This window comes from Podarcis pityusensis, assembly GCF_964106645.2.
Source record: "Podarcis pityusensis genome assembly, chromosome: 1".
Lineage (NCBI taxonomy): Eukaryota > Metazoa > Chordata > Lepidosauria > Squamata > Lacertidae > Podarcis > Podarcis pityusensis.
The window spans coordinates 131290944-131303445 of NC_138028.1; the positions used below are offsets into that span (position 1 = coordinate 131290944).

Sequence of the window (12502 nt, forward strand, 5' to 3'; positions counted from 1 at the left end):
AGCGAAATCAGCAACATTTCACACTTCTTTTCTTTCCGTTTACACCGGTACTCTCAAAACATTTTATCAGTATCTGTAAAATGGCCATGTGTGTCCACAGCAAATGTGTTCTTCTGGGTGCATATATATCCTGGTGGTGATTTGATGTGGTTTCTTGCTTCCTGGGCTAGTATTGGCTGCTGCTCTCCTATTAGAAAACATAAGTGTTATCTGCAGGCATTGAAATTGGGGTGGGATTGAATTTTCAGAAGAGTGAAGGCTGAGGGGGTGAGACTCTTCACCACAAGGACTCAGGTTGTATGGCACAATGATGAAAAGAAAAGAAAAAAGTTTCACCAACGGTCTGATCAAGCAGGACTCTTCTTAGATTCTTTCTAGGTGAAAACTTTTAAAATTTCCCACACCTCTTGAATCTGCTGGCTTTTCCTTTCCTTTTGTGGATTTAGGTTGCTATTGTGTAAATATTTATTGCTCGCTCTTACCAATTTTACTTGATGCTAATACGATGTTAAAGGGATGTGGGTGGTGCCCACAGAACCTAGGGCTTGCCGATCAGAAGGTCGGCGGTTCGAATCCCTGTGATGGGGTGAGCTCCCATTGCTCAGTCCCTGCTCCTGCCAACCTAGCAGTTCGAAAGCATGTCAAAGTACAAGTAGATAAATAGGTACCACTCCGGCGGGAAGGTAAACTGTGTTTCCGTGCACTGCTCTGGTTCGCCAGAAGCGGCTTAGTCATGCTGGCCACATGACCCAGAAGCCGTCTGCGGACAAACACCGGCTCCATCGGCCAGTAAAGCGAGATTAGTGTCGCAACCCCAGAGTCGTCTGCAACTGGACCTAACAGTCAGAGGTCCCTTTACCTTTAATATGATTTTAAATGGTCGTGTGCTACCTTGGGTTCCTCTGGGTTTTTCTGTTTTGTTTTTTGATGATCTTCCATGAATGCACAAGGAACAAGGTTGTCCAGGGATCTGTCGCTGTCTGAGCTCTGCTTCCCGGTTGTGTGTGTTATTTCTTGTGCGGCATTTCAGAAGATACAAGTTTTTCCACAATTGGCCTGAACAACAATGACCAAAAATATCTCCCTGGCTAGAGTCTTGCCTCTTCTCCTTCCTATTGGAGGCTGCCTCCTATTTGCTTGTAATTGGCATCCGTATATCGGAGTTTCCATGTGCCGAGATTGCTTAAGGTGGAAGATAAGCTTGGCTTGTTCCAAGGTTCCCCCACCTTTTTCTGGGAAGCTGGACCAGAGTTATGGGGGAGAGGAGAAGGGCTGTGATTGCAGAGATTCAGCATTCGCTTTTGTTTTGTTTTAAATGACACATTAAAAAAATAGAAGCCAAATAACTGCAGGTCCAAAAAAGAAAGCATGTATGTGGGGGGGGGAAATATTCAGCACTGCATTGCAGGGTGGTGTCTGGTCTGCAAAAACCAACACATTCCAGAAAGTATGGTATCTATTTTTGCATCTGAAAAAATGTTGCCGTCAACAGTTCTCTTCAGAGCTAGTCAGCATTCTTTCTGTAACTGAAGAACTATTTTAGCCTTGAAGAGAACAATCTCTAATCACACAGAGGTTTTTTTTGTGCGTATGTGTGGCTTCTGGGTTGACATCTACATAAAACAGTTATTTATTCCATGTAACACTTATCCCGGCTTTACCCTTATTAGGGAGAATCCCCTCATTAATGTAAATCCTGGAATTAAGACAGAGAAAACTACAGAAATTACTCCATAATCAGGCCCCTTGGCATTACATGGTCACACATGTTGCTTTTCACATGCACCAGAGCTTGTCAAATCCTTATTGATGCAGACACGTTGCAGATTTAGGCCCTCCTACTCACGCCCATGTGTGTTTGAGTGTGCTCTTTTCCACTGAAACGGTGTTGGCAGCTAGCCCACTAAATGCAGATACAATATCCTCATATCCGTACTGTTTTCTTCTGGGAGTTCCAAGCTTTCCAACTGCGAGGCTTGGAGAGTTTTTATGGACTGACATGTCTGAGACAAGAAAATTGGCGAAACAGCTTTGAGGTGTGAATATTGGTGTTCGTGAGCCTTGTGGGGCCCGCCAGGATGCAGACCCAACTCATCTGTTTATCCTCAGGCTAGATAAGACACAGTCCGGCGCACATCATTGAAAGGGCTCTTTGTTTTCCGTTATTGCAAGAGGATCGTGAGGAGCTCGCATTGTGAGGCGGAGGATTCCAGTGGTGCTTTTTTCTAAAGGAGCTGCGATGTGCGCTGGACCTTTGCGCCAGCTTCCGGCGTGTGTTTTACCAATCTAGCAGCATGCATCTGCCAGGAAGTCTTTATTCTGTCTTGACTCACGTTGGCCAGTCGCTAGAGCTTGGTGGCTTTTCTTGTCCCAAACAAATGGGAAACTTCAAATGGAAGCAACGTGGGGCTTTCTATTTACAGCTCTCTTCTTTTCTTTCCCTCCCAGGCATGGACCCATAGAACCCATGGAGTATATAGCAGGACAACGGGTGATGTATAAAGACAGAGATCTTCCTTACTATCAAGCTGGCCACCCACCAGTACATCCCTCCAAAGGGAGCTATGCTCTCCCACAAGATGGCCCAAGGGCAACAGAGATATGGTATCCTCAGTGTGGTCTCCCACAGCAACCAGTAGGCCAGCACAAAGGACCCCTCCGCCAAGATGTGCCACCCTCCCCGCCTCAAGGCCACAGGGGGCTGCCTTATCATGAAATGGGCAGACTCGCTCATCGCCGAGCCGGCCCGGATCAGTACCAATACAGGCATCAAGATCCTAGGCAGAAGGACCCCATGACTGCGGCCGTATAGCCTAAAGCTGTCGATATCTCACCTTGCAGCCGTTACCACTGATCTTGCCTACCCCAGGGGAGAGATGTCGTTTGAGCCTGTCCAGTTTGCACCCAGGACGCGTTTGTGAACATAATTGCAAGCTTGCAAAAAGCGGTACAGTGACTTTTGGGTACCACCAGTGTATCGGAGTGTGTGTTTTACCGCTTCCTCAAACGTAGAAGGCGGCAGGCGAAGAGTAAGCAGAATTTATTCTAAGCACGCCTTAAAAGTGCCACTCAGGGCTGTTTGCAACAAACTACACAAGCACATGCTAGATGCCCACATTGCAGGGAACTATTTTGGACATTGTTTCAGAAAGAGTATTCCATGGGTGCCACTGTATGTGCCCCCAGTATGGCAGACCCTTCTTTTCTATGACCTCTGACTGGAGAATTATTTTAAGAGTGGAGATGGGCTGACGGTGTGACCTGACATTTCTCTCTGTTGTCCTAGGGAAATACTCTTTTGCTCTCATCCCGGTCATATTTTTTAATTGCCCCTTCAGATATTCAGTTTTTCTGTCCCCCTCTTCAGTTTTTGTCACATGGAGACCCTTTGGAGAATCTTATTTGCTCTCCCCAGTTGCCACCTCAGAGATGAAAGGGTTGTAGGGACGGTGGCAGTGGCTATGTAAGACAACTCGCCCCAAGTACCCAATTTTGCAGGAGTGGTAGCGGGAGCCTGCCCCTCCCATACAAACCGTTGCTGGCCAGACAGGCACAGCACCCAGCTATCCTTGCGTTGGCTTTCTACTTCAAAGTGTCTCCTGTGAAGGCTATTCTTCTTCAGATCCTGCCCCAGGAAGGAAGGTCAGGGGATACCAGGGCCCCTGTTGCCTGGCAGAAATTCTGCAGGGCTGCAGCGCCCAGGGCTTGCTGAGCCTGTAGCAAAGGAGGCTCCTTCTGTTTTAAAATGGTGGGTTATCAGATGGTCATTTTAAGAGAAAAGACAAAAACACACCAGAGGATCAGAGATACAGGATAAGAATAATAGTGTTTTAATGACTTCCAAACATGTTCCAACAGTGAAGGGAGGAAGCTCAGGTGGTCCCTGATGTTCCTCTAGCTTCCATTTCTGAGGGAGGTGGTCCTGTTTGCAGGTTATTGACTGTGGGGGACGTGGAGGGTCTTTTTGGTTCTGTTTCTTTTTACTTGCCACCCTGTCTAACAAAGCCTTTGAAACTTTGATGAGCTAGGAATTCGGAGCAGCTCCAGCATCATTTTTTTAAACCCCCCTTTTTAAAAAAATTATAATAAAAAAACATCCTTTCCTTTGGATGGCTTTCAAGGCTATTTATTCCATAGGCTTTTTCCTTTCAAGGAAAAGACCTTGGGGCCTGGCCACAGAAGGAGCTGTTGGTTTCCTTTTGGTATGCAGCAAATTAACAGGATTCATTACACAGGTCGTCTCATAATTATTATATATTGCACAGAGGGGTCATCTACCAGGCACAGCCATTTATCATTTACCCTTTCTGAAATGGCTTCATTATACCCAGTGGCCTCTGGAGACTTGGCGCTTAGTGAATCTGTCACACACACAAATTTGTGTTGCTGCGTTTGAAAGGACGAGCTCCTCCATTGCCCATGAAAGGTTCTATGGTGTCGCATTGAACCCACTAGCCTAACATTGTTGTCCCAAGTATTAATATTCATATAAGTAATTGATTTTTTGTTTGTTTGTTTAATATGAAAAGGAACAAAACCCAAACCTAACAGCCTCAGATTCAAAGTCCCTGAGTAACCAATAGCAGGGTTGGGATCCAAGGTTGTGTGTCTCATAGCCTTTTCTAGGTCATTTACTCTCCAGGCAGGACTAAGCAGGAAACAGTTTAGCAAGGACAGTTGTGTTTCTACCATTAATTCCAACAAGAAATCGTCACCAGGGAGTGACTTTTCCCTGTAATTATTCTCAGACTGCTTGTTCCTAAAATGGCAAATACATATTATAGCCATGTAAAAGGCCAATATCTATTTCCACCAGATGAATTTCAAGTGGCTGTGAATAAGTAAGCTGAGAGGCTGATATTTTTGGGAAATGTATCTGTATAAAATACCCTTAAATTTTGTCCAGTCCACTTTTAAATGGGCGGTTAAGTCCCTCCTGATAAGTGCAGTCATGTCTTCCTTAACATTTGCAGCTTTAAGTAGAGTGTGAACGTCGAATTGTTTACTCCTTGCTAAGCCTAAGTTCCTGTTGAATATCTTGTTTCATATCTGAACCGAGGTAAGATACCACACAGAAGACAGGAAATAATGGCCTGTTGTTATCACTGGTGTATAGTGACTGGTCATCCAAACTAGATCAATCATGTTAAAATGTTACTTACATTCTTCCGTCCTGGTTTGGTGGAGGGAGGACAAAGCTCTTCCTTGTTTCTCAAACTTGTGTCCCCAACTGTTGTTGAACTACAATTCCCTTCATCCCTGACGGCAGGTCCTGCTAGCTAGGGATGATGGGAGCTGTAGTCCGACAACGGCTGGGCACCCAAGTTTGAGAAACACTGGGTGGAGTTCATTATGAAAAAAGAGATTGCTTTCTGCCTTTTGTGGCCCTGTAGTCTGTGCCAGCCATTTTGCTGGTATTTACAGCTTCACCTGCAACGGTGGAAGTTACCCCAAATGTGTGACGTTTTTAGGTCACTTGGAGTGCCTGGTGGCTCCAGAACAATATGATCCAGGTCATCTAACCCAGCCTGTGGGGGAATTCTCTGTGATGAAATTCTTCTGCTTTATCCCTTGCCTTGTGAACTCTTTTGAAGAACATGGAGGTGGACATTCGTCTCAGGTGTATGCAGGCAATCATTTAATTGAGATAAGCTTCAACTTTGGATCTGAAGCAAGATTGATACTGAGAAGGCCACTCTCAAACAACAACCCCATTCCTTCCCCTTTGGGGTGTAGTACAAGTGCTTCCCCCTGAAAGATTTCTGTAAATAGACCATATGTAAGACAGACAAAGATAGGCAGATGTTCAAGGAGTGCAGAAAGGCCGCTAGGAGTGAGGTGAACATTTTAAAATGCACTTTGTACAAATATAACCTACGATACATTGGATCCTCCAACAGAAGAAGCTAATGTTGATGACAGTGGCTTTATCTCTAGCCTGATCACAATTAAGGGGAGCTTTGGAAGATAAGCTCCTGCCTTATAAATCACCTGCCTCCTAACCCCTTTCTGGTGCCATTTCGCTCCCATTCACAGAGATAACTGACAGCATTTCAGGAGCTAGGGATAAATCCAAATTGAATGGAAAGAGCCTGTCTGGATTATTTATGGCCTTTGAAGCTTGTGCTCAGTTGTTTTCCATGTAACATGAAACACCCTTCTAAAACTCCCATTGACTGCAGCGGGTAGGACAAGGCAGGTCAAGAGACAACCCTTCTCAGCTGTTAATCTTAGCCAATGGGGTATTCAACTATGCTTCTGATTTCAAAGCCATAGGAGACTTCTCCTCCTTTTGGTTAAAAAAATATAGATGCAGTACTATATAGATGCTTCGTGCTTTGCTGAAAGGAGCAAAAACTCCTGGCCTGGTTTTGGGGGGACAGGAGCAAAGGAAACTGAATGGCATCCCCATCAGTCTGAAATGCCCCCATGTTTCTAATGGGGAGGGAGAGCAGTTGGCTGATTTAAGTGACTCACAGAAGAGCGTGGGTGTGGGTGTGTGCACACACGCATGTATATGTATATATATCCTGCTTCTCTGGAATAACGCAAAACAAACTATCGGCACCATATTGCAGACAAATGTGTAGCACACACACATATCACAAGGTGCTGTAGCTGGTGGATCAAAATATGTATCACTTGCACGCAAAACAATTCCACACGAGCCATTAAGAAAACAAATTGCTCTTTTCTCGCATGCGCCCGTATGTTTGCGAATATTAATGGATCTGAGAGGGTTCTTTGCTATTCACAAAGGCCTCGTGTGCTAAATGTCCATGATAACGTGCCAATCCGACAGAAGCCATCGCAAGTGAATTTGGGTGGCTCTGATCTGCCCCTGTGGGATGCATTTTCACACGCAAGTTCGAAAATGGGCATCAGTGCGCTTGTTGATTAGGTTTGCCGTGTCGGCCCCACCCTGTGAAGAAGACAGGTGCCTCCTACCGCAGTCCCAATTTCCCCTTGCTTTAGAGATGAAGCTCAGGCCAACAAATATGGATGGATGACCAGATTCATGCCCGTATCCTGACAAGAGGTAGGGAGAACGTGTCCAATCATAAGGCACAAATATGAGCTGCACAAGCCATCTATACCTTCCCACCTTAACCCTCCAAAGGGCTAAGAAGGAGCACATTGCAGTTGCTAGCCAACTGTGTGATCTGCTTTCTTCAAAGGCTGGCTCTTCAAAGGACAGGGCTCCCTTGCGAAGAGGGGCAAAGGTTTTGCACATGCCAGCAGGGAAATCGTAAGGACAGCACAAGGGATGGGGGCTGCATAACACTGGTTTCAGAGCAAGCAGTCAAAACGGCTAGATACAGCTTTGTACATTTATTCCCCGAGTGCTGAGCTGGCTTAGGTATTGCATTTGGAACAGAAGCCTGGCTGAAAGCCCGCTGAACTTACTGGAAACATCAGTGTACTTTGGAGCAAATTCCTGTTGCATTTTTTAATTTAATTTTATTTTTGTTACGAAAACTAGATTTGACGCGTTAACTGTTGAGTGACTGGATGCTCCGTCCAGACACCCAACAGTTTCCTGAACCATCTGTTGACATTATTAGCTCGTGGGACGGAGGATCAACTCTGACTGCAGCAACTGAAAAGGGCGAGTAGTTCAAAAAACAAGGAGAGGTCCTGGGAAGTCAGCGTTCCAAATTCCAAATTCTCTTCAAAACCCCAACATTCCAAGTGCTACCCTTAGCCAGATATAAAGCTTCACTTGCTGCCTAATCTTTGTATACTGTTGAAACGCTACCTCCTTCCTTTCTGCCTTTTTAAAAACACTAGGCGTTCCATGGTAGATGTGCTCTGGGGTGAACATATCCTCTCCCTTGTGGGAGCTAAGATGCATGGACAGCTTTCCCAGATCAGGCTCTCGTGTATAACTCTTTGCAAGAGCATTCTAGCCATCTGTGCACTTACTTGAGAGACATTTGCCTCTCAGTGCAGAAACCAGAACCTTTTTCTTATTTTTAAGCCTTCATTCACAAGACATCAATTTCAGAATATTTCTGGCGCAATCCCACAAACGGTAATGGGAATTGCTCGTTTGCACACCGCTGTCCTTTTCTATTCTTTCTTGTTGTTGCGCATATGCGCCTATATTTGTATGTGTGTGTGCTTTTTTAAAATTGTTTAAAAGTTTGGGAAATTTATTGGGGGGAATTAAGAGATCATCTGGTACCACTGTTTCACTTTTTTGTTTGTTACATATCACAATATAAATGCTGAACGGTTTTATTTTGCATTAAAATAAAGGCTTTAAGAACAACTGCCAAGGGCTCTTTTTGTCTGATCTTTTGATCCCCATCAACTGTGGTCAGTTCTCAACAGAGACACTCTTTGAGAAGAAACATAATGGGGGGGGTGCAGGCAGTTGCGACAATGGCTAGTTTCCTTCTTGCCATTGTTTTGCATACCACAAACCTCCAGGCTCCATTCATCCAGTGGCAGGATTAGCTCAAAACAGCCTCATTAAAGTGTGACCCCGAAATTCCAGATCTCCCCTCCCCAAATAAAAACCTGATGCCAAAGTTTAGTACCATTTTTGAGCTGCAAACGCTGAGTTTCTTGCCACCACCACCACCCCAAACCAAGTAACCGAGACGGCAAATCGGGGTCCCCAAATCCAACCTTGTCACACGTTAACGAAGCTGCTCAAAACTGCTTTTGTGAATGTCACAAATAGATACCAAGCAAATCTAAGCATACCTACTTGGAACTATATTCGCTGAAGCCAGTGGTGACTTATTTGTAGGGATTTTCTTGTCCCTGTTCCTGGTATATGTATAAACACCAATTTAGGAAGAAGAGAAGAAGTGGAGTTTGGATTTGATATCCCGCTTTATCACTACCCGAAGGAGTCTCAAAGTGGCTAACATTCTCCTTTTCCCTTCCTCCCACATAACAAACACTCTGTGAGGTGAGTGGGGCTGAGAGACTTCAGAGAAGTGTGACTAGCCCAAGGTCACCCAGCAGCTGCATGTGGAGGAGCAGGGAAGCGAACCCGGTTCACCAGATTACGAGTCCACTGCTCTTAACCACTACACCACACTGGCTCTCCAATTGCTACCATTTAAATTAATTGCTACCATTTAAATAGACATGGGTGGTGCTGTGGGTTAAACCACAGAGCCTAGGACTTGCCGATCAGAAGGTCGGCGGTTCGAATTCCTGTGACGGGGTGAGCTGCCATTGCTCGGTCCCTGCTCCTGCCAACCTAGCAGTTCGAAAGCATGTCAAAGTGCAAGTAGGCAAATAGGTACCGCTCCGGCAGGAAGGTAAATGGCGTTTCCGTGTGCTGCTCTGGTTCGCCAGAAGCGGCTTAGTCATGCTGGCCACATTACCTGGAAGCTGTACGCCGGCTCCCTCGGCCAGTAAAGCAAGATGAGCACCGCAACCCCAGAGTCATCTGCGACTGGACCTAATGGTCAGGGGTACCTTTACCTTAAATAGACATACAGTACATCTCAGCATAGGGCAGAAGACTGACCTGATGAGCAACTTTCCCTGTTCCTCCTTATGGTTCTTCAATCTAGGCTTGGACCAGATGACTATCCTCCGTGGAGCTGGGCAAACAGCTACCCTGTACTTCTGCATTAGAGGCACTGTATCTCTGAATACCAGCCTCCTAGGAACAAGAGCAAGAAATGGCTTAAGTAGGACAATGGCTTAAGCACAGGACAACATTAATTGCTATGGCACCATTAGCCCAAATGTACAAATATGTTAAGGGACGCAGGTGGCGCTGTGGGTTAAACCACAGAGCCTAGGACTTGCCGATCAGAAGGTCGGTGGTTTGAATCCCCGCGATGGGGTGAGCTCCTGTTGCTCAGTCCCTGGTCCTGCCAACCTAGCAGTTCAAAAGCACATCAAAGTGCAAGTAGATAAATAGGTACTACTCCGGCGGGAAGGTAAACGGCGTTTCCGTGCGCTGCTCTGGTTCGCCAGAAGCGGCTTAGTCATGCTGGCCACATGACCCGGAAGCTGTACGCCGGCTCCCTCGGCCAATAAAGCGAGATGAGCACTGCAACCCCAGAGTCGGCCACGACTGGACCTAATGGACAGGGGTCCCTTTACCTTTACCTTTACAAATATGTTACTTGGGCTGACCCATAATATTGCAGGTTAGATGGAAAACAAAGCGCCATATGCAATGCTTTTTTTTCCTGGGCGTATGCATACCCCTAAACATTTTGTGAATCTTAAATTTGGCCTCATTGAGGGGCAGTATTTCAATAAGAGTAGGAAAATGAGAGTACCCCTAAACATTTTTTAGGGGGGGAAAGCACTGACCGTATGTAATAGTAAATGTTGCAAAACATATTCAAGTTGCTTCTGTTCTTTAAGGACAACCAGATAAATTGGGGAAATGGAGGTTTTTAAGTATTGGAGGGGTTTTGTTTTTTACAAAAGTGAAATCACGGTCAATTTACAGGTATCAGAGTTGCAGAATAAGCAGCAAGCAATGTGCAGTAGGGGTTCAGTGGGTTGGGAGGGTAATCGGGCAAAGAGAAAAGGCATGACAGAAATTCACAAGAGCTTGTCACTGTTTTCAGTGTTCAGAAGATACGTTTTCCTTCTGCATAAAATACCATGCATCGTTTCCAAACTGCCACTTCACTCTTCAGAAATATGGAATGGGCTTAATCGTGTGACAGAGACGTTGCATTCTAACATGAGTGGCTGCCAAGTTTAGCTCTCTTACCCTAAGCCTCTGTCACTTTTTACAGGAGTTTAGATGTGGTCTGGCATCGTCCAGTCTGGGACTGCTTTTTATCTGCTCAAATCCCTTATGTAGTCTCAGTTACATATAGATTACTTCCCTTCTGGTCTTGTAAGCTTCTGCTCTGTGGTTTGTAATCAGTAAAACCACCAAGCGAGGTTGTGGGTGTTTTAAAAGTAGATGCAGGGGGGGAAAGGGACAGATTTCACACTAAGGAGAAGCAGTCAAGACAGATGTCAAAGGAATATATAATGCAGGTCCACATCTTTGAACAGTTAGAGCCACTATTTGAGATGTTGCGGCCTGGAGAAAGCACCTCAAAGAAACAGAAAAGAAAATGGAATCCTCTGTAGCAGTCAGTAAAGAGATTATTCCAACACTAAATAAAGCCTTTCTTCCTTTATGATATTCAGCGAACAAACTGAAGGATGGCGAAACCTCAACCCTGGAACATGAGAAGGTCTTCAAATCTATCAAGGTTGTGACTGGATTCATTAAAACATATTCAGTGCTCAAGAAAATCCAGGACATATATATATGCAGAGTTTGACATTTATACCCAAGGCACCGGCAACATTAAGTTGGTTTTAGCACATATTAAATGATAATCCGTGTAGACAGCAATTTTGAAGGGGATTTCTGTCAAGTGTGTTGCACTTTTAGCTAAATCTACATAGGTAGATAAAGCTCTAATGCTTTAATTCCCCTTCTCTCCCCCCCCCCACCCGCTAATGATATAAACAGATGAATCAAGAGAACAGGAAACAAAAGAAGTCTTTTAAGCACAAAGAACCTGGTGACTGTGCTTTTTTCTTTTTAAGCTGCTCTTAAATCTGCTGTACTCCATGCTGCCGCTACACACAAACACAGAAGCTTGGATGCTGAGGTAAGTTAACAAGGACTTTGAGAGAAGAAAAGTTCATGTCCCCTGCACAGGGGTCAAAGTGTCCCCTTGAACAATGTGCACAGCGGATGCTAAGGAAAGAGAATCCTTGAAAATTGCCTTCACTTCAGCAGCAAGCTAAGGGTTGTGTTAAGAATCCCAGCCAAAAAAATGACAGCAAATCGGGCCACCGTGTAATCGTTGCACGGTGGGCACTCGTGCCATTTTCACACGTGATGGTGCACAAAGTTTTGGCTTGGAAAATCTCTCTTGTGCAGCCAGAAACAGAAGGATTTAGTGAGACATTCAGTCTGAAGTGGTATGACCCAGGACTTGCAAACTCAGTAAGAGATAGGCAACGTATCTCCCTGGGCATTATACAGATAATGTGTTGCCAACTCACCTTAATTACATGGTGAAACTCAAAGCAAAAATTTGCGGAAAAATGGGATGGTTATAGAGGATATGTTCAAAAATATAATAATAGTTTTGACTCCGTGCTAGCATTCGAGTGATAAAGGAACTAAAAGGAGGTGGACAACAATTAAGGATCTATTATGTTTTCAGAATGTATTAGAAAAATTATATAGAAAGGTTTATTGGTTTGTGTACATTCAAATGTAAGATAAAATATATGCAAAGGGACTTGACAGGAAGTCAAAGATGAAGAAAAGATTTTGGAAGATAAAAGGGGAAAAATATTTACTTTCATTATTATCATTTTGTGTGCGGGTGTGTGGGTGTCTGCACATATGTGTGTTGTATGTAATGCTTGGGAGGAAATAAGACAGTAAATAACAAATAACAAACTAAATATCGATGTATGTAATTTTTTCCCCTTAATTATATTTAGTGGTAGTATGGCTGTATTGTTTTTGTAACATAATATC

General features: G+C 44.6%; 1 protein-coding gene across 2 annotated transcripts in view; it reads left to right on the plus strand.

Annotated features, from left to right (window-relative positions):
- The window catches only part of PARD3B (par-3 family cell polarity regulator beta), a 599449-nt gene extending 591172 nt beyond the window's left edge, over positions 1-8277 (plus strand). For both annotated transcript variants that reach the window (XM_081015796.1, XM_081015795.1), the window contains one exon: positions 2449-8277. In XM_081015796.1, the coding sequence (XP_080871922.1) occupies positions 2449-2812 (364 nt within the window). In that variant the 3' untranslated portion in view covers positions 2813-8277. The remainder of the gene's footprint in view (positions 1-2448) is intronic.
- Positions 8278-12502: the final 4225 nt, after the last annotated feature.